This window comes from Leuciscus leuciscus, assembly GCF_965113295.1.
Source record: "Leuciscus leuciscus genome assembly, chromosome: 10".
NCBI classification, from domain to species: Eukaryota; Metazoa; Chordata; class Actinopteri; order Cypriniformes; family Leuciscidae; genus Leuciscus; species Leuciscus leuciscus.
This window is the reverse complement of record NC_138734.1, coordinates 21359692-21383133: the sequence shown is the minus strand read 5'-3', so window position 1 is coordinate 21383133 and position 23442 is coordinate 21359692. Positions and strand designations below refer to the sequence as shown.

General features: G+C 38.8%; 2 protein-coding genes across 2 annotated transcripts in view; one reads left to right on the top strand and one right to left on the bottom strand.

Moving 5' to 3' along the window:
• LOC309508491 (uncharacterized protein) overlaps positions 1 to 23442 on the top strand; it is a gene marked incomplete at both ends in the record, with an annotated part of 398710 nt that overhangs the window by 225003 nt on the left and 150265 nt on the right. The window lies entirely within an intron of this gene.
• LOC309508217 (zinc finger BED domain-containing protein 4-like) lies at positions 14817 to 16346 on the bottom strand (the record flags this gene model as incomplete). The annotated part of the gene is made up of 1 exon (XM_082182735.1): positions 14817 to 16346. The coding sequence occupies one exon, from the start codon at positions 16344 to 16346 to the stop codon at positions 14817 to 14819; it is 1530 nt and encodes a 509-aa protein (XP_082038861.1).

Below are 23442 nucleotides of genomic sequence, written 5' to 3'. Positions count from 1 at the left end.
ACATGGCCGCCATTTTGAATTATTCTCAAAACCTACTTTTTCGAACTCGTCCTAGACAGTTTGTCCGAATTGCACGAAAATTGAACCAGATCATCTTCAGGCAGTGCTGACAAAAAGTTATTAAAATCTAGTTGATTTGTCAAACCGTTTTCAATAAACGCTCGAACAAATTTTACGTAGCGCTTGCGAAAACAGTCGTAAGGCTGTATCTTCGCAACGCTTTATCGTATTCAGACCAAGCTTGGTACATGTCATCACAAGCATGACCTGAGGCTACATGCAGCGTTTCGACCCAGCGCCACCTACTGGTCCAGAGATATGAAAAATGGCTATTTTTGCTTATAACTTCTGAACAGTTTGTCCAAAAATCATAAAATTGGTCTCGTTAGATTCAGGGCAAAATGCCGAGTCGACTGATATCCAATTTTACCATATCGGCCATTTTGACTGTCGGCCATTTTGAATTTTGTGCTAAAACGCTGTATTTTAAGAACGCATGAACGGATTGTTACGAAACTTGGTATGGGTCATCAGCACGATGTCCTGAAGGAGCCTGAGAAGTTTCAAAACAGCGCCACCTAGTGGTTAATCTTTTTATTCAAATGCTTATAACTTTGGGTGTGGTCGACATATTTTCACGAAACTCATCTAATTAGACTGCTGAATCCTTGCCGAGTCCTACGATACCAAACATGCTAGGTTTCACCTTACGGTTTGTGTAGCGTTGTGATTTAGCGCTTAAAAAACATTTGGCTATATCTTCGAAACCGCTAGTCTGATCGAGACGAAACCACCGTCAGAAGTTTGGAAACATAGGTCGATAGCTATACGCCAATGCCCAAATGTGAAAATATTGATAGTAAGGGGTAGTAAAATCCAATCAAAGTCATGTGTCAGTCATTTTTTACGTGTTTTTTCATACAAATGTCTATAACTCCGAAGCGAATTGAGATATTTTCACCAAAATTGACACTCATATGTATGGGCTCACTCTGAGGACATGTAAAAAAAATGGTGTGACTGAGCCTCTTGGTGGCGCTATAATAGAACAAAACATGAAATTCCCATTGACTTCAATACAGTTTTGTGAAATAAAATGCTATACTAAACAAATGCATTGGTGTTATTTAATGAAACTCAGAAAGTGCCTTCAGCACCATTTCCTGAAAGTACCCAACATATTTCAAGACAGCGCCACCTAGTGGTCAAAAGTTATAACAAAACTTCTAAAAATGCTAATAACTTTTGAATATATCTGCCTATTGAAATGCCACTGGTATTAATAGATTCCTTGGGTCAAGCCGAGAACATAGAAACCAAGTTTTCCTTATTTGGCCTAATTTTCTGTCCGCCATCTTGATTTTCATTCAAAACATACATTTTCGAACTCCTCCTACACCGTTTGTCCGATTTTCACCAAAATCGAATCGTATCATCTCCAGACCGTGCCGACTAAAAGTTATCGATTTCGTCTCGATTGACGAAACCATTTTCGTATAGCGCAGCAGCAAAGTTGAGGCATGATGCTATAAACACTATTCAGGCTTTATCTCTGCAATGCCTTGACATATTGACACCAAACTTTGTATGTGTCATTGTCACTTCACTCTGACCACATCACATCAGTTTTGTAACTGCGCCACCTATTGGTAGAAAGTGATAATGCATTACATCATATTTTTATTTACTCTTTCTATGAATTTTCAGGCATTTTGCCTAAAATCCTCTTTAATGTCTTTAATTGCTCATTGTTGCAGTTGGTCTGACACTTTCAGCAATGTTGGCATGTCTTGTCATCTGATTGTGCTTGGCCCCGCTAAATGCTGCTTGCAGCTTTAATTATTATTAGGGGCCAAGCACCGAAGGTGCGGGCACCTATTGTTTTCGTTCGCGTTCTTATTATTATTATTCTTCTTCCGCTCTTGGAGTCTATGGCAGCCCATAGAACCGATTGCGGGAAAGTTGTTTTGGTTTGACATTCTGATAGAGGACAGTCCCAACATTAAATACACCAATTTTGGTGTTTCTAAGTCATTCCCTCTAGCGCCACCACCTGTCCAAAATTTCACTTTTATTTTGCTAATAACTTTTGAACCGTAAGGCCAATCAACAAACTTCTTTTTTCCTCTGATTCCTGAGCTCATGACGATTCGATTGCATCCTATGACGTCATTTTCCGTCATTAAAATATGGCCGCCATTTTGAATTACTCTCAAAACCTACTTTTTCGAACTCGTCCTAGACGGTTTGTCCGATTTGCACGAAAATTGAACCAGATCATCTTCAGGCAGTGCTGACAAAAAGTTATTAGAATCTAGTTGATTCGTCAAACCGTTTTCGATAAACGCTCGAACAAATTTTACGTAGCGCTTGCGAAAACAGTCGTAAGGCTGTATCTTCGCAAAGCTTTATCGTATTCAGACCAAACTTGGTATATGTCATCACAAGCATGACCTGAGGCTACATGCTGCGTTTCGGCGCAGCGCCACCTACTGGTCCGGAGATATGAAAAATGGCTATTTTTGCTTTTAACTTCTGAACAGTTTGTCCAAAAATCATAAAATTGGTCTCGTTAGATTCAGGGCGACATGCTGAGTCGACTGATATCCAATTTTACCATATCGGCCATTTTGACTGTCGGCCATTTTGAATTTTGTGCTAAAATGCTGTATTTTAAGAACGCATGAACGGATTGTTACGAAACTTGGTATGGGTCATCAGCACGATGTCCTGAAGGAGCCTGAGAAGATTCGAAACAGCGCCACCTAGTGGTTAATCTTTTTATTCAAATGCTTATAACTTTGGGTGTGGTCGACATATTTTCACGAAACTCATCTAATTAGACTCCTGAATCCTTGCCGAGTCCTACGATACCAAACATGCTAGGTTTCGCCTTACGGTTTGTGTAGCGTTGTGATTTAGCGCTTAAAAAACATTTGGCTATATCTTCGAAACCGCTAGTCTGATCGAGACGAAACCACCGTCAGAAGTTTGGAAACATAGGTCGATAGCTAAACGCCAATGCCCAAATGCGAAAATATTGATAGTAAGGGGTAGTAAAATCCAATCAAAGTCATGTGTCAGTCATTTTTTACGTGTTTTTTCATACAAATGTCTATAACTCCGAAGCGAATTGAGATATTTTCACCAAAATTGACACACATATGTATGGGCTCACTCTGAGGACACATAAAAAAAATGGTGTGACTGAGCCTCTTGGTGGCGCTATAATAGAACAAAACATGAAATTCCCATTGACTTCAATACAGTTTTGTGAAATAAAATGCTATACTAAACAAATGCATTGGTGTTATTTAATGAAACTCAGAAAGTGCCTTCAGCACCATTTCCTGAAAGTACCCAACATATTTCAAGACAGCGCCACCTAGTGGTCAAAAGTTATAACAAAACTTCTAAAAATGCTAATAACTTTTGAATAAATCTGCCTATTGAAATGCCACTGGTATTAATAGATTCCTTGGCTCAAGCCGAGAACATAGAAACCAAGTTTTCCTTATTTGGCCTAACTTCCTATCCGCCATCTTGATTTTCATTCAAAACATACATTTTCGAACTCCTCCTACACCGTTTGTCCGATTTTCACCAAAATCGAATCGTATCATCTCCAGACCGTGCCGACTAAAAGTTATCGATTTCGTCTCGATTGACGAAACCGTTTTCGTATAGCGCAGCAGCAAATTTGAGGCATGATGTTAAAAGCACTATTCAGGCTTTATCTCTGCAATGCCTTGACATTTACATTTACATTTATTCATTTAGCTGACGCTTATATCCGAAGCGACTTACAATTGCTATATATGTCAGAGGTCGCACGCCTCTGGAGCAACTAGGGGTTAAGTGTCTTGCTCAGGGACACATTGGTGTCTCACAGTGGATTCGAACCCGGGTCTCTCACACCAAAGGCATGTGTCTTATCCATTGCGCCACAACCACATATGTTTGGTGACATAGACACCAAACTTTGTATGTGTCATTGTCACATCACTCTGACCACATCACATCAGTTTTGTAACTGCGCCACCTATTGGTCGAAAGTGATAATGCATTACATCATATTTTTATTTACTGTTTCTATGAATTTTCAGGCATTTTGCCTAAAATCCTCTTTAATGTCTTTAATTGCTCATTGTTGCAGTTGGTCTGACACTTTCAGCAATGTTGGCATGTCTTGTCATCTGATTGTGCTTGGCCCCGCTAAATGCTGCTTGCAGCTTTAATTATTATTATTATTCTTCTTCCGCCATGGGAGTCTATGGCAGCCCATAGAACCGAGCGCGGGAAAGTTGTTTTGGTTTGACATTCTGATAGAGGACAGTCCCAACATTAAATACACCAATTTTGGTGTTTCTAAGTCATTCCCTCTAGCGCCACCACCTGTCCAAAATTTCACTTTTATTTTGCTAATAACTTTTGAACCGTAAGGCCAATCAGCTAAATTCTTGTTTCCTCTGATTTCTGAGCTCATGGCAATTCGATTGCACCCTATGACGTAATTTTACGTCATTAAAATATGGCCGCCATTTTGAATTTTTCTAAAAACCTACTTTTTCGAACTCGTCCTAGACGGTTTGTCCGATTTGCACGAAAATTGAACCAGATCATCTTCAGGTAGTGCTGACAAAAAGTTATGGAATTCAAATTGATTCGTCAAACCGTTTTCGATAAACGCACGAATACATTTTACGTAGCGCTAGCAAAAACGGTCGTAAGGCCGTATCTCCGCAACGGTTTATCGTATTCAGACCAAACTTGGTACTTGTACTCACAAGCATGACCTGAGGCTACATGCTGTGTTTCGGCGCAGCGCCACCTACTGGTCCGGAGATATGAAAAATGGCTATTTTTGCTTATAACTTCTGAACAGTTTGTCCAAAAATCATAAAATTGGTCTCGTTAGATTCAGGGCAACATGCCGAGTCGACTGATGTCCAATTTGACCATATCGGTCATTTTGGCTGTCGGCCATTTTGAATTTTGTGCTAAAATTCTGTATTTTATGACTGCATGAACGGATTGTTACGAAACGTGGTATGGGTCATCAGCACAATGCCCTGAATGAGCCTGAGAAGTTTCGAAACAGCGCCACCTAGTGGTGAATTTTTTTTTTCAAATGCTTATAACTTTGGGTGTGGTCAACTTATTTTCACGAAACTCATCTTTTTAGACTCCTGAATCATTGCCGAGTCCTACGATACCAAACATGCTAGGTTTCGCCTTACGGTTTGTGTAGCGTTGTGATTTAGCGCTTAAAAAACATTTGGCTATATCTTTGAAACCGCTAGTCCGATCGAGACGAAACCACCGTCAGAAGTTTGGAAACATAGGTCGATAGCTATATGCCAATGCCCAAATGCGAAAATATTGATGTTTAGGGGTACTAATTTCCAATCAAAGTCATGTGTCAGTCATTTTTTTCGTGTTTTTTCATATAAATGTCTATAACTCCGAAGCGAATTGAGATATTTTCACCAAAATTGACACACATATGTATGGGCTCACTCTGAGGACACGTACAAAAAATTGTGGGACTGAGCCTCTTGGTGGCGCTATAACAGAACAAAACATGAAATTCCCATTGACTTCAATACAGTTTTGTGAAATAAAATGCTATACTGAACAAATGCATTGGTGTAATATTACGAAACTCAGAATGTGCCATCAGCACCATCCCCTGAAGGTACCCAAAATATTTTGAGACAGCGCCACCTAATGGTCAAAAGTGACAATCAATTAAATCATATTTTTAATTACTCTTTCTATGATTTTTCAGCCATTTCGCCTAAAATCCTCTTTAAATGTCTTTAATTGCTCATTGTTGCAGTTGATCTGACACTTTCAGCCATGTCTTGTCGTCTTATTCTGCTTGGCCCCGGTAATGGCTGCTTGCAGCTATATTTAGGGGCCAAGCACCGAAGGTGCGGAGGCACCTATTGTATCTGTTCCCGTTCTTATTAGGGGCCAAGCACCGAAGGTGCGGAGGCACCTATTGTTTTTGTTCCGGTTCTTATTATTAGGGGCCAAGCACCGAAGGTGCGGAGGCACCTATTGTATTTGTTCCGGTTCTTATTATTATTAGGGGTTCAAGCACGAAGTGCTGAACACCTATTGTAATTGTAAGGATTTTTATTATTAGGGGTTCAAGCACGAAGTGCTGAAACCCTATTGTAATTGTCCTGATTTTTATTATTATTTTTCTTCTGCCGTAAAACGCATCGTGCAGCCCAAACCGTAAGAGCTGGAACTTTGAAACTTTGCCATATGGTAGTACAAAAATCGAGGAGAGGTTATCAAATTATGACCTCGAATGGCCCATAGGTGGCGCTATAGCGACCAAAAGCGCGAAACTGCTCCTAACTCCTAGACCGTATGTCGTAGACTCAAGTGTCTTATATCATTGGAAAGCTGGATGCCTGACGAACAAAACGTATATCTCCGATTTCATTTCCGCCATGATAGATTTTCCGCCATTTTGAATTTTGTCAAAAACCTACTTTTGCGAACTAGTCCCTGGTTTTTTGCCCGATTGGAACCAAACCAGTGCAGAAATGTTCTCTGGAGTCTGAATATCAATAATTATCGAAAAAAAGTTGAAATTTCCATTCACGGTCGCTAAGGGGCGCCCAAATGTATGTTGTGGGAGGAGCCTATTTTACTAAAACGGCTATAACTCCAGAAGTAAATGAGGTATCTTCACCAAACTCGGTACAAATGTGTAAGAGGTCAATTTGAGGTCACAGTAAAAAAACCGCGGCGAATGGCCACATGGTGGCGCTATAACATGAAAAAAACATAAAACGGCCCATAACCACCTGACCGTTAGTCCGATTGACTTGAAAATTGGTATGCAGTGTCTTGGTCCAAGGTGCCATGTATGTCTATGAGGACATTGGCGTATCTCAAAAAACATGGCCGCCATCGGCCAATGAAATTTGAGCACCTATTAGACAAGGTTTACGGAGGCTGATCGGAACAAAACTCGGTAGGCATGTTCGACTCATGGCCCTAGAGGTCTGTAAGAATTTTGAAAGAAATCGGCCACTAGTTGGCGCTAACGAGTTTAATGGCTCTGTAATCACGTGGTGTTACACTTATTGTCACAAAATGCATACCATTTGATAGATCTCCTCTTGTTGAACAACTTTGCCTCAAGAACCATTGCTGTCAATCAAACCGTTCATTAAATATTCGTAATTATGTTAAAAACCTACTTTTGCGAACTAGTCCCTGGTTTTTCGCCCGATCAGAACCAAACCAGTCTAGGACAATTCTATGGACTCTCTAGGTCAATAATTATCAAAAAAAAGTTGAACTTTTGCATTTTTCTCATGGGTATATTGGGTCATAAAGAAAATGGGCGTGGCAAAATGCACTCAAAAGCCTATAAAACCTAAACGAAAACACAGAACTTCACAAAAATGTATGCACATATTTGTCATAACATGCTAAAGAAGCCTGGAAATTTGTATGGAGATCGGACCAAAGGTGGCGCTATAACTGTTAAAACACTTTAAAACCATATATTTCCTATGGTAAATTGCCTGTATTGGCTGTGAATGGTCTTTTCCTATGAAAAATTCCATAGGAAATAATTTGATCAAAATGAAATAATTTTCATATAATAATGTTCATGACTCTTAATAAGCATGAAACATTTCAGACAGATCAGACAAAATTTGCCTCTATAACAGTCAAAAAGGTAAAAATTATATAACATGTCATTAAGCCAATAAGTGGTATTTTACTGCTTTTATTCATGCCTGGTGTAAAAATTATGACTAGTACTATTATACAAAAGTTGAGAGTACAGGACATTAGGAACTTTAGACACAGAGATATTTCTTATAAAATAAAGCAGAGAGACAATCCTTGAGAGACCAGTGCATTCTTAGTATATTAGCTCTTCTATAACAGTTTAAATTGAGTCGTGTCGATCTGTTCTGGACAAATTATATTTTTCAATCAGTTCTTTTTTTTTTTCTTTACTTGATGCACTCGATTACACCACTGGGCAATAACACACGATTCATCCAATCACTGATTGTGCTGCTGTGACTGACACCCCTGAGAGCCAACAGAAGCGGCATATTCATAAGGCCCGCCCACAGGTCGCGCAGGCGCTGCCGCTGTCAGCATAAACAGAGAATCAGATGAGAACAGATCAAATGAGACACGGAGCATTTCTCCAGAAACTCCTTGCACTAAATGATAATCATAATCTATCGAGAACTGTGATTGTGTGCACTTGTAAACTTTGGATGCTTCAGCCTGGAGTGTTGTCGTCAGAGAGAGGTGAAGTGGAAATCGGAGTAAAGATTTAGTGAATCCCAGAGCGGTAATCTTTATTGAATAGTCTTTTTTTTATTGAATATGTGATGCAATCTCGTTTTGGTGAGTGACATTTTTTTATCATATGTTATCTTATGAAAAATATGTCAATTTCAGAAATGATTTGATATGAGCTGAGTGTAGGCCGAACTAATTAGCCGTAGGCTAAAGCTATCACGTATAACAATGATCATTGTGTCATGAGTTGAGACAATGGGTCTTATTCATGAAACACGAGCAGAACGAATTTTTGTGTAAATCGTGTGTAAAGTGGTTCTGACGTAAATTTTCGGATTCATTAAAATGTTCGTATTTTCCAAACGTTAGTTGATACGAAAGAAATCTACACCTGCTCCAGCCACGCGTAAATAGTGCACTTAACATCCGAACGTTTTGCTCATTAATAAGGCTGCATTTTAATTCACCTTAATCGTGTACATATTTACACAGCATTTTGAAAAAATATTAGGTAACACTTTACAATACGGGTGCACTAATCTGCATTAATTCATATTTAACTAATGCACAGATAATCATGTGTTAATGTATGACTCATGAAGAACTAAACCATTAATTAATGATTACTGCATCAGCAACTAATAAAGATTCTAAATGATTAATAGATTAAGTAATATATGAATTGTTATTAATTAAATGTGTCAATGTATTAATTAATTAATAACTTATTTTATTAACTAAAAGTGTAAATGAATGCGTTAATTACCACAGTTGGTCAAAGCAATGTACTTCAACTTCCAGTTGTCTGCTTTAATTAATCATTAACTAATGATTTGCAAATGCATCATTATGTTATGACTTTACTTGTTGAGGCACATGACTATTAACTAATTGTTAAGTAATATGCCATTTATGGGTTTTGACAGTTTGCACATGCAGTGAATGTAATGTCGGTGAACGTGTTTGAAGGATGGGTAAGTTGGGCTACACACAAATATCAGCACACCAGAATCTGAACTCCTGAAGCTGTTACACTGTGTTTACACTGGACGAGACCAGCTGTCTACACCTGGACATGACAGACCATCGCAAGTCCATTAGTCCTTCGTAACAGAACTAGCACAAGAGCTCTGAGTACGTCAGTAATAGAGTGTGGCATCGGTTTACTGACTGGGTTTTGTCGTGTAGTGTCGCGACGCATCCAGTGTAGTATCACTGACTATAATGGACGTTCTATTGTCTTTGTCCAGTCTAGACACAGTGTTATGAACTAGCAGGGCTCAACCGCATGTTCTCAGTGTATGTTAACCTGACATAGTCCTGTGCCATGAACAACAAAGTTCATCGGACTCAGTGAAATCTTGGTTGTACATGGTTGGAAATTGAAATCCATGGCTTAGTGTGGATGTCAAAACCAAAATGGCATATTACTTAACAATTAGTTAATAGTCATGTGCCTCAACAAGTAAAGTCATAACATAATGATGCATTTGCAAATCATTAGTTAATGATTAATTAAAGCAGACAACTGGAAGTTGAAGTACATTGCCTTGACCAATTGTGGTAATTAACGCATTGATTTAGACTTTTAGTTAATAAAATAAGTTATTAATGAATTAATACATTATGACACATTTAATTAATAACAATTCATATATTACTTTATATTAATCATTTAGAATCTTCATGATGCAGTAATCATTAATTAATGGTTTAGTTCTTCATGAGTCATACATTAACACATGATTATCTGTGCATTAGTTAAGCATGAATTAATGGTTATTAGTGCACCCGTATTGTAAAGTGTTACCAAATATTATATATAGTAATTACATACGGTTTTTCTTTTTACTTTTATTACGACAGCCAGTAATTACGAGAGCCATCTGCAAACGGAACAAAAGTCCGCAAGTTTTTTTTATTTAATTTTTTTATTCAAGCTGTTTATTCTTTTACAAGTCCGCAAGTCACAAATAATGCAGTCAAGCTTCATGTCAAACCATTTTCTTTTCACTTCTAGGACTGTTCGATTAACAGATGAAACTCCATTAACTGCATCTATGCTGCCAAGCTTCCTTTTTTTTAGGCCTGATACGCCACTATGTACGCTTGAAAACAAAATGTGGCGTTTTGAATGAACTTCTGATAATAAACTTCAATTTCTGCATCTGAGAAATTTCTCTTCTTCATTCGTTTTTGAGAAGACAAGTTGAAATCCTTCGTTTGGTGTCATAATATGATGCCCATATAGCCTATAGTTTTCAGTCGGTTTTAATGGGCGGGATTTATGGTAATTTAGAGAATGAGCGTGCACACGCGTCCCATTTACAACTGATTGGAATTCATTAACACACACACACACACACACACACACACACACACACACACACACACACACACACACACACACACTTCACTATCACATCTGACGTTTACGAAGTATTTCTGAATCAGGAGAAGAATTTTCGGGAATGTCGCCTTTACGCGCAAATCACTCACATATTTACTGGTATATTTACGATTTCATGAATGAGACCCATTGAGTGATTAATGAGTGTCTGTGTTAAGTAACTGTCGAAAAGTTCGATTAATGTGTCATTTGAACTGCGCATGTATATGATTTGTTACTGAAATGTTGAATCAGAAATGAATTATTGTACGTTTGCCTTGTGTTTTCCAAGGCTGCGTTTTCTTGTTCTCTGTTTTTTTTCCTATGTGAACGTGATCGGCAAGTGTATCCTGTTTTGTGCCATAAATAATCCTGTGGAGGTGAATCGCCTGCCTATTGAATACAATTAAATATGCACAAATGGCTAGCTGACCAGTGCCCATGGACCGGTTTCCACTTTGAACCATAATTTGAAACCATCAACTGGTAGGATAATTACAATTTTATTTTGTTTTTCGGACTCACAGGACTTTTAATTTGTGAAATAAATTTATTTATTTTTACATCTGAAATGGAGAGACTTCAACTGATCGAGAGAAGTCTGAACAACTCTTTAAACTGAATCATTTGATTCACGAACTCTGGTCAGCTACGTCGTTATTCATGTTGTTGAACATACTATTTTACTATACAAAGATAAGGTGGTTAATTGGAAGGAATGATGAATCACATTGTCTTTTGAGTCAAATATATATATTTGATATATATATATTCGATATCGGATTACTAGTATTTCTTTCGTCAACAAAAATTATAACTAAATATTGTCGTCAACGAACCACGTGACGAAAACGAGACGCAACGTAAATGCTGGTCATGTGACAATAACTATAATTAAATGTATAATGCAATATTGTTGACGAATAAAAACGAGACTAAATGTGGTTTACAAAATAAAAACTATGTTAAAATGTCTCTTCATTTTCGTTGACCAAAACGAGATGAAATGTTATGACGCTATTTCGTCTTGTTTAGTCACATTATTATTATTATTATTATTATTTTGCAGTATTTCTGTTTCCCGTGTCTCACTTCAGGGGCTGCATCAGGGCGCACTGCGCAGACGACGTCACTTCCTCAAGCCCCACTCGCGGCATTTATTAGAAGATGCAGCTGCGGTGAGTTAGCGTAAACGACAACAAACAAAGTTAAGTCTGACGCCCGTTTCACACATAGGGCCCGATTTTAACGATCTGAAACGCAAGTATCAAGCGCGAAACGCAAGTAACTTTGTGGCCGGGTCTTGGGCGCTGTTGCTATTATACCGGCGGGATAAATTACTCTTGCGCTCAACGCAAATCTAAAATGTGTTGGTCTGCAGTAGCTTCATTACTCATAGGTGTGGTTTGGGCGTAACGTTAAATAAACCAATCAGAGCGTCATCTCACATTCCCTTTAAGAGCAGACGCGCTTATTCTATAGCGGATTCCTATTATAACGGTGGATTTGCCAGACGCGCGCCAGCAGCGATTCACAGCCGAGGAGACCGACGTTCTCGTCAGGGCCGTAAAACACAGAGAAGTGACATTGGGGATGGAGAAACACACCCAAATTAACTTCGGTTAAACAGGCGTATGATAATTTGGGTAAATGTGTAAACTAGAAGTATGCTTTTATAATTATCTATCTATCTATCTATCTATCTATCTATCTATCTATCTATCTATCTATCTATCTATCTATCTATCTATCTATCGTAATGTATGATTTGCAAAAATGAAAACGGCTGCTTCTGTGTGAGAGAATCAAAGTGTATGTGCGTTGTGCACACGCTACATTGATTATGGCCAAGCATGCGCCCTTAAAATAGCATAAGAATAACATGTGCAACGCGCAGTGGTGGACGAAGTACACATACCATGTACTTGAGTTAAAGTAAAGATACTCAAGGTGAAATATTACTCAAGTAAAAGTAGAAGTGCTGCCTTTAAACATTCACTTGAGTAAAAGTACAAAAGTATTTGCCTTCAAATGTACTTAAGTATCCAAGTACTATGATTGTTTTATTGCTATAATGTCCTATTATAATTTTTGTCACAAGACTCTTGCTTAACTCAGTCTACGTGAAGACTCTGTCACTCTTGGCACATCAATCTATTAATAAAATGATATATATATTTGAATTGAATACATTTTTTGTGTGTTTAATTTTGGACGGAAGGGGACTGATCCCATAAGGTATAATACATTTACAGTATTTACTGTACATATTTTTCACAAGCGTCTTTGGTCATAATTATAAACATCCTAATGTTATGATACATTCACATAAACCTGCACAATGCCATTGAATATATATATATATATACACGCTACATTATGGGAGCAGCCAATTTCCCTACAAAATTAAACACCAAAACGTATTAATGCAGTGTTTCTGCTACTCCTCAGAAAAAAAAAATGCTATTATATGCAAGTAATTTTAGTGTCAAGGTAATAAGCAATGTTCATTATGCGTCAGTATTTACCGATAATTGCTGCAATAATAGCTGCTGCTCTCTGCCCCGCTTAAAATTATCAGCAACACAAATTGTTTGGAACTATTGAGAGCTACACGAATCACGTGACCGCACGGCGGCGAGATCACAGTTGGCTTGTTCGACTTGAAACGGCACACTGCACAGACCAATCGGTGAATGACATTAAAATACCGCAAGAGCGATTAGAGAGTAGACGGCTCTGTATGCTTTTCAATCGCTCTCGCGATTTCGCTCTATACTTTGATGTCATAAACTGATCGGTCTGTGCAGCGCCGGTTCAAGTCGAACAAGCCGTGTGTGTCGCAACCTCTTATATACTGTCTATGGTCGCAACTCTCATATTTAACGGCTCTGGTTCGCGCTTAGTAGATACCACCAAGGCAAGTTCAAAACAAAGCGCACACGTTGTAGGCTACTGTGATAGGTGGCTCGTTTGACCAGTTAAGTTTTTATCCACTCATAAATAAAAAGGAACGACTGATTTTGAAAATGTAGTAGAGTAAAAAGTAAGATATTTGACTTTGAAATGTAGTGGAGTTAAAGTAAAAGTCTTCCCAAATTTAAATACTTCAGTAAAGTACAGATACGCAAAAAAGCTACTTAAGTACAGTAACGAATTACATTTACTTCGTTACTGTCCACCACTGGCAACGCGCCACTGACTTTAAACTAGATTTTTTCAGTTAGTGGCGGAATTGTTTTCTAGACGTGCAAAATAGCATGAGGGAACGTTTGCGCCGGAACACGCCGCCTCTTTGCGCTGAACCGCCCCCGGGAGCGCAAGTGTATTTCTTAGTTAACCGACGTGCGTCTGTGGAGGGAAAAGTCCGCTGTGCGCGGGTGCAAAATAGGAATGATACATGCGTCGGTGTACAAAGTCAATTGCGCTGGGTGCAAGATAGGGCCCATACTCCGTGTGCAGTGCATATGCGGTGCAGGAGCAGCACTCGCTATAGTGCTTTCACATATGCTGCGTTTGCAGTGCGTAACTGATCCACGGCTGAACCACAAACACATACTCACTATTTTTATTTCAAATCCAGAAGTTATCAAATACTTTTATTTAAAAAAAGTTTTGTCAGCATTACGATTCTCTTTGTACACACATACTCTTTAATGGTCGTAATTCACTTTTAAGCACAATTTAAACAATGTATTCAATGTAGGGATCGACCGATATGCATTTTTCAGGGCCGATGCCGATACCGATTATTACAGATCAAGGAGACCGATAACCGATATTTTGAACCGATATGTGTCTAGTGTAAAAATGAAAATTAATGTCAAAATTAAGAATAAAAAGGCCTCTGACAAAGACTCTCTTTAAATTATTTTAACATATCTTTAATTCTGAGAACTGTTCATAATAACAACATTAATATTAATAATAACAACAAACATAAAAAGTGCTGGGAGCATCCATCAGCAGCATTCTATAAACAAAGTAAAACTTGCATCCATCAGCAGCATTCTATAAACAAAGTAAAACTTAAAGCAAATTTAAACAGCAACAAATGAACAAATAATGGAAAATAAATGCAATCTCTCTGAAGTTTTATGAAGTAAATTAAAATGGGTAACAATTAGTACTCCCAATTCAGCAGCACCAGGTTGTGGTGCAGGAAGCAGAGCTGCTCCGCATGCTCTCCAGTGAGCCTGCTTCTTCTTTTGTCATAAATTGCAGACACTTCACTGAATACACGCTCACTAGGGACTGATGAGGGTGGTGAGCAAAGAAATTGTCTTGCTTCTTTGACAAGTAGCTTGAAGCGCCCTTCATTCTGTCTCCACCACTGGAGTGGATCCCCCTTAAGCCGGTCAATCACTGGCTCTTTGAGGTACTGATGCAACTCTTCTTCAATGCTGTCCTTGTCTGACAGATCACCAGTATGGGGACCAAGAAGAGAACTGAAAATCTTGTCTATTTGGCTATGGCAAGGTGTCTCTTCTCTCCTTTGCCTTTTAGAGGCTTGGTCTTCTGCTGCGGGCTCTTCTCCATCTGCCTGCTGCTCTTGATTGGCTCTCTCTGTTTCAACCTGCTCTTGAAGAGCATCCTCTACATCTTCTTTAAGCCATTCTTTGGCCTTGTTTAGTGTAGAGGCAGAGGAGAACGCATGACTCTTGAAACGTGGATCCAAAAGACATGCTAGAACCACATTTTTTGAGTCTTCAAGTTTGGCGAATCGCTTGATTAGGCTCTCCCTCATTACCTCCCTGAGCGTTCTGATGCCCTGTGTTGATGGCCCTTTATCTTCAAGTAGCATTTTGAGCACTGTCACACAGGGAATGATGCTGGATGCAGATGAGTTATTGTAGCTCACTTCTAGTGTCACTTCCTCAATTGGGATGAGTGTTTCAATCAAATTGGACACAATGTCCCACTGGTAGGCAGTTGGACATGTAAAACCACCATGTTCCCCAGAGTAGACATTAAGAGCACGCTTTTGTTCAAATGCCCTTTGCAGCATGTGGAGTGTTGAATTCCACCTTGTTGGGACTGCCTGGATTAAGTTGTGTTCTGGTAGGCCAAGGTCCCTCTGGATGTTTCTCAGACGCTGCTTGGCCAAGATGGAATGTTGGAAGTGAGTGACACATTTCTTTAGCATGGCAATCACATCTATCACAGCTCTTTGGCTAGCCAAACCATCGTTCACAACCAGCTGCAACGTATGTGCTGTGCAGCTAAGGTCCGGAATATCGGCAAGCCTCAAACCCTTCACCATGTTTGCGCCATTGTCACGCAGGACCAGAGCTACACGGTCTTTGGTAATTTCCCATTCCTCCAGCATGTGCAGGAATGTGTCTCTGATGTATTCCCCAGAATGAGATCCGTACATTACTCTCGTATTTAAAACAACCTGCCTTCTGTTCCATTCATTGTCAATGAAATGACATGTGAGGCTCATCATTGACTCTGTTGATCCTGACCAGCAATCTGTTGTAAAAGAGAGTGAGAATCCAGCCTTCTCTGGCTGGATTAGGGCTTTAATCTTGCTTACAACCTTTTCATAGATTTCTGGCAGCTTCTCAGTGCGGTAATACTTGTCACTTTTTAGTGCATATCGTGGTTCTGCCACATCCATGAGTCGCTTAAAGCCAATGTCAGAGACCATTGTGAATGGTTGGTTGTCAGAAATGATCATTTCTGTGATCAGTTTGTCCATTTGTTTTGATCTGTCATCCAGATTTGTCCATTTTTTTTGTTTCTGAAAAATGTCATGTATTGTAGGCTGACATGTGGATGTTGCTCCCTGCTCAGATTCAGGTTTGTTTGATTGGGCAGATTTATACAAGTCATTGTGATGAATCCTAAGATGGGACCAAAGGTTTGAAGTATTGGCACTTTTTGCCACTGTACCACCCATACTGACAACATTTTTACATGTATTGCACACTGCCTGCCCTGGTGTTGGTTGAGTGTAGTACTCCCACACTGCACTTCTAAATGTTGTCTTCTTCCGTGAATGCATCTACAATGAGGGTAAGATAAAGAGAGAGTTAAAAGTGGGACCACAGTATGTTTCATGATTAAGCCTATGGATATTGTACTACAGCTAAACAGCTTAGGGAAAGGGAAGTATTGGCATCAATAATTTACATGTTAGAAATGTGCAATAGCTTAACCTCTCATAATTATTTTCTGATGACTAAAACATAGCCTAAAATAATAGAGGTGACTACTCAATTAATAGTCTAATGCACATCAATGGATTAACTAAAAAAGCACACACACACACACACACACACACACACACACACACACACACACACACACACGTGTATGTATGTATGTATGTATGTATGTATATATATATATATATATATATATTTATATATATATATATATATATATATATATATATATATATATATATATTTATTTATATATTTATATGTATATATATATGTGTGTGCATATTTAGCATTTTATTTGCAGCTAATCGCTACACCTGCATTTGCATGCATAATGTGAACATTATTCATATGAGTATACCCAGAATTGCAATAAAATCACACACAACCCATATTGTAATAGTGTTTTTTTTATTTTTGATGTGTAAAATGTTTGTTTGACTGTTTATCACGGCGATACAAACTAGGAAGTATACAGGACAGCATCATCCAGAAACGTGCAATGTGAGATTGACAACTTACGTTATTAGTCAAATGAGAGAGCGCGGCCGCGGAGATAACTAAATCAGGAATAGGGAGCTCGCGTCGCGTCAGGGCGTAAGAGCTCGCGCTTGATGCCCTTTCAGCTCTTCAAAATTGCATAATGGTAATTCTGAATCTTAGAATAAAGCAATATTTCTCCAAATATGCGAAATTTTTTGACTAAGAGCCCTAACGGAACGGACGCTGTTCAGTGAAGCGATGTGAACAACACAAAAAAAACCGCAGCAGACGTGAGTGAATTCATTCGTGTTGATAATCTATTCACAATATAACGTTAAGTTGGCCGAATGGTGAGAGAAGTAGGTTTTAGTTTCACTATCTCAGCACTGATGTGATGATCCGTTAAAGCATATCACTGCAATGACGGACATTGACCGGGAATTCACAGTATAATAACTGTGAACGGGGCTTGTCATCATAAATCGATTATATTTAGGTGTTTTGCAACTTCAGTGTAGTGATTTAATGCAACTTCAGGAATGTTTACTGCATTCTTACCTTCGAGAGATAACTGAGTGATGTGTGATGATGATCACTGAAGCAGCTCCTGTGCTTTCGGTGTGAGAGCGGAACATTTTCCAGCCGCGCCAGCCGTAGTGATTGGCCAGGCTCGTGACTCCCAACAAATCAGATGGACGATGGGCGGGGCTTAGCCTAGGCCACAGAGCGGTGCGCTCTGACTGAGGTGGCTGGATCAGTGCCAGATCGCGCATTTCAAAATAAAATGTTTTTTATCGGCAAATCGGTTTTGAAAATGGCCGATACCGATAACAATAAAAATGCTTAATATCGGCGCCGATAATCGGCCACGCCGATAATCGGTCGACCCCTAATTCAATGCACTACTTCTATCTAGATTTATTAGCAAGTGGTAAAATATTTAGCCATATAGTTATATTAAAATGACAAATATTTTAAATTAAAACTTAAAATTGACAAAAACAACCGACTCTCATGCCTTTTCTTTTGCATTTAAATTAATAATCTTGGATGTCAGAAAGAACTTGTTTTTCAACCTCCACGAATGAGACGAGTGTTACTTTTCTGTTCACTATTTTCGCTATTTTTCCATAGTGATACACTATATTGACTGGGTTAAATAGAATTGCATTTCTAAAAAGAGACTAAAATACAATTTTCATTGACTAAAACTAGACTAAGGGCGCTTTCACACTTGGTTCGATTGCCTGTTCCTAACCCGAGTTCGATTGCTCCCCCCCTGCCCCCGATGGACTTGTGTTCACATATTATTTGTATCCGAACCGCAGTATGCTTGTGTCATCAAGTTGCAGCTGGTGCGTAATCGTGTTGCTTGGTAACCGCTATGAATGAAAAGGCGTCAAAATGGATAGAATTGCTCGCTTCACATTTGTTCTTTTTTTTTTAACCTTTGGTTTTGTTTTCAAAGAAAAGATCCAGAAAGAGAAACACATGTGTTTGTCTGCCGCAAAAGTACTAAAATCGTTCCAAAGACAGCGGGCTGTCCGCCGAAGACAATTTTTGCGGAGGCAGCCAGAAATCATCTCTCTGCTTGCAGTGCGTCAATCCCGCTTTTCATAAAGTTAAGTGTATACATGACGAGAATAATTCCTGTTAGTGATCCAGAGCGCGATCCATTTAGACGCCGACAAACTTTATTGCTGCGGATAAAACAATAAACCTCCGCAGAAGCATTCCAGAGGTACTCCGCGAGGAACAAAACATGTTCCAAACATAAAACAGGCTATAACCACCTGACCGTTAGTCCAATTGACTTGAAAATTGGTATGCAGTGTCTTGGTCCAAGGTGCCATGTATGTCTATGAGGACGTTGGCGTATCTCGAAAAACATGGCCGCCATCGACCAATGAAATTTGAGCACCTATTAGACAAGGTTAACGGAGGCCAATCGGAACGAAACTCGATGGGCATGTTCGACTCATGGCCCTAGAGGTCTGTAAGAGTTTTGAAAGAAATCGGCCACTAGTTGGCGCTAATGAGTTTTATGGCTCTGTAATCACGTGGTGTAAAACTTAACAACTTTTGATGCTTTTGTGCTTAAAGTCCTTAAAGGCCTTAACTGCTTGAACCCCGATAAATGCTGCTTGCAGCTTTAATTATTATTATTATTCTTCTGCCGTAAAACGCATCGTGCAGCCCAAACCGTAAGGGCTAGAGCATTGAAACTTTGCCAGATGGTAGTACAAAAATCGAGGAGAGGTTTAGAGATTATGACCCCGATTGGCCCATAGGTGGCGCTATAGCAACCAAAAGCGCGAAACAGCTCATAACTCCTAGACCGTTTGTCGTAGACTCAAGTGTCTTATATCATTGGAAAGCTGGACGCCTGACGAACAAAACGTATATCTCCGATTTCATTTCCGCCATGATAGATTTTCCGCCATTTTGAATTTTGTCAAAAATCTACTTTTGCGAACTAGTCTGTGGTTTTTTGCCCTATCGGAACCAAACCAGTGCAGAAATGTTCTCTGGAGTCTGAAGATCAGTAATTGTCAAAAAAAAGTCGAAATTTTTATTCATGGTCGCTAGGGGGCATAAAATGAACATTGTGGGAGGAGCCTATTTTACTAAAATGGCTATAACTCAAAAAGTAAATGAGATAGCTTAACCAAACTCGTTACACATGTGTATGGGTTCAGTCTGGGGTCACAGTAAAAAAATTGCATCGATTGGCCTCATGGTGGCGCTATAAATCAATAAAAACATATAGACACCTGACCGTTTTTCCGAATGACTTGAAATTTGGTATGCAGTGTCTTGGCCCAAGGGGCCATGTATGTCTAAAAGGATATTGGCGTATCTCGAAAAACATGGCCGCCATTGGCCAATGAGGTTTGAGCACCTATTAACGAAGTCCGATCGGAACGAAACTCGGTGGGCATGTTCGGCTCAAGCCCCTAGAGGTCTGTAAGAATTTTGAAAGAAATCGGCCACTAGTTGGCGCTAACGAGTTTTAAGGCTCTGTAATCACGTGGTGTTACACTTATTGTCACAAAATGCATATCATCTGATAGATCTGCTCATGCTGAACAACTTTGCCTCAAGAACCATTGCTGTCAATCAAACCGTTCATTAGATATTCATGAATATGTTAAAAACCTACTTTTGCGAACTAGTCCTAGGTTTTTCGCCCGATCGGAGCCAGACCAGTCTAGGACAATTCTCTGGACTCTCTAGATCAATAATTATCGAAAAAAAGTTGAACTTTTGCATTTGGATGGCTGTAATAGGGTCATTTATAAAATGGGCGTGGCAAAATACATTAAAAAGCCTATAAATCCTAAATGAAAGCTCAGAACTTCACAAAAATTGGTGAGCATATGTGACATAACATCATTAAGAAGCATGCCAAATTTTATGGAGATCGGACCAAAGGTGGCGCTATAACTGTTAAAAAGCTTTAAAACCATATATTACCTATGGTAAATTGCCTGCATTGGCTGTAAATGGTCTTTTCCATCTATGATCATATAATGTTCATATAATAATGTTCAAAACTAGTGCAGTACAATTCTCTGGACTCTCTAGATCAGTAATTATCAGAAAAAGTTGAACTACTTAATTTGGATGGCTATAATAGGGTCAAACCAAGTGTCCCCGAAAGCTTATATCTTTTAAGATGCTCAGATCTTCTTAAAAACAAGTCAGAACATGTGAAATATCACTCTGAACAAGCATGAAAAATTTCAGACAGATCGGACAAAATTTGACTCTATAACAGTTTAAAAAGGTGAAAATAATATGAATACAATGGCATATTAAGCCAATAAGTGGTATTTTACTGCCCCCTGCTGTTTAAAATAGTTATTTTGTCATATTGTTTCTATAATTCATAATTAGACTTTATAAAATCATTATTTTAACATTTACAATTACATTTAGTCAAAATCCATCTGTTAAAGTATTAGTGTGTGTGTGTGTGTGTGTGTGTGTGTGTGTGTGTGTGTGTGTGTGTGTGTGTGTGTGTGTGTGTGTGTGTGTGTGTGTGTATGTGTGTGTGTAAGCATGCATTATGGAGTTAACATGGAAAGACTGGTTTGCTTTAGTGCAGAAAACTGGTGAAAATCATGAAGATTAAACTGAAACTGAGCCAATAATGGTCTTCTAGTGCCCTCTGCTGGCCATTCTACTTATTAATGAAGTCTTTTGACATGTGCTTTTGAATTCATAATTAGACATTAAAAAATCACTTGTATAACAATAACTATTATAACACATTCAGATGTTGTCAGTATTTATCATTCATTTGCACTGACACTTCACATACTTGCTAGTAATTTGGTACATCATGGTAAATCACGCTAGAACATGGTAAATCAAGGTAAACTGAGATGAATTCATGGTAAACTATGCTAGAACAGGGTAAATCATGGTAAACTATGCTAGAACAGGGTAAATCATGGTAAACTATGCTAGAACAGGGTAAATCATGGTAAACTATGGTAAATCATGATAAACTATGGTAAATCATGCTAGAATGTGGCATATCATGGTAAATCATGCTAAAACATGCTAGAACATGGTAAATCAAGGTAAACTGTGATGAATTCATGGTAAACTATGCTAGAACAGGGTAAATCATGGTAAACCATGGTAAATCATGATAAACTATGGTAAATCATGCTAGAATGTGGAAAATCATGGTAAATCATGCTAGAACATGGTAAATCAAAGTAAATTAAGATAAAATCATGGTAAACTATGCTAGAACATGGTAAATAATGGTAAACCATGGTAAATCATGATAAACTATGGTAAATCATGCTAGAATGTGGTATATCATGGTAAATCATGCTAGAACATGGTCTTTTCCATCTATTATGTCAGTGGTTACATGCTTGCTAAATAAAACTTTATAACTTTTGATGCATAAAAACCTTAAAGACCTTAATAGCTTGAACCCCGATAAATGCTGCTTGTTATTATTATTAGGGGTTCAAGCACGAAGTGCTGAAACCCTATTGTAATTGTAAGGATTTTTATTATTATTCTTCCGCCGTAAAACGCATCGTGCAGCCCAAACCGTAAGAGCTGGAACCTTGAAACTTTGCCAGATGGTAGTACAAAAATCGAGGAGAGGTTATCAAATTATGACCCCGATTGGCCAATAGGTGGCGCTATAGCAAGCAAAAGTATAAAATCGCTAATAACTCCTAGACGGTTTGTCGTAGACTCAAGTGTCTTATATCACTGTAATCCTTGGCTCAAGGCGGACAAAACGTATATCTCCGATTTTATTTCCGGTAGGCAAATTTTTCCGCCATTTTGAATTTTGTCAAAAACCTACTTTTGCGAACTAGTCTGTGGTTTTTTGTCCGATCGGAACCAAACCAGTGCAGAAATGTTCTCTGGAGTCTGACTATCAATAATTATCGAAAAAAAGTTGAAATTTCGATTCATGGTCGCTATGGGGCGCCAAAATGTTCGAAGGAGGCAGAGTCAGTTTTACTAAAATTGTTATAACTCGTGAACGAAATTAGATATTTTCACCAAACTTGGTACACATATGTAGACGGTCAATTTGAGGTCACAGTAAAAAAATTGCGTCGATTGGCCTCATGGTGGCGCTATAAAAAAAAAACAACGTATAGACACCTGACCGTTTTTCCGAATGACTTGAAATTTGGTATGCAGTGTCTTGGCCCAACGGGCCATGTATGTCTAAAAGGATATTGGCGTATCTCAAAAAACATGGCCGCCATTGGCCAATGAAATTTGAGCACCGTTAACGAAGTCCGATCGGAACGAAACTCGATGGGCATGTTCGACTCATGGTCCTAGAGGTCTGTAAGAATTTTGAAAGAAATCGGCCACTAGTTGGCGCTAACGAGTTTTATGGCTCTGTAATCACGTGGTGTTACACTTATCATCACAAAATGCATATCATCTGATAGATCTGCTCATCTTGAACAACTTTGCCTCAAGAACCATTGCTGTCAATCAAACCGTTCATTAAATATTCATGAATATGTTAAAAACCTACTTTTGCGAACTAGTCCCTGGTTTTTCGCCCGATCGGAACCAGACCAGTCT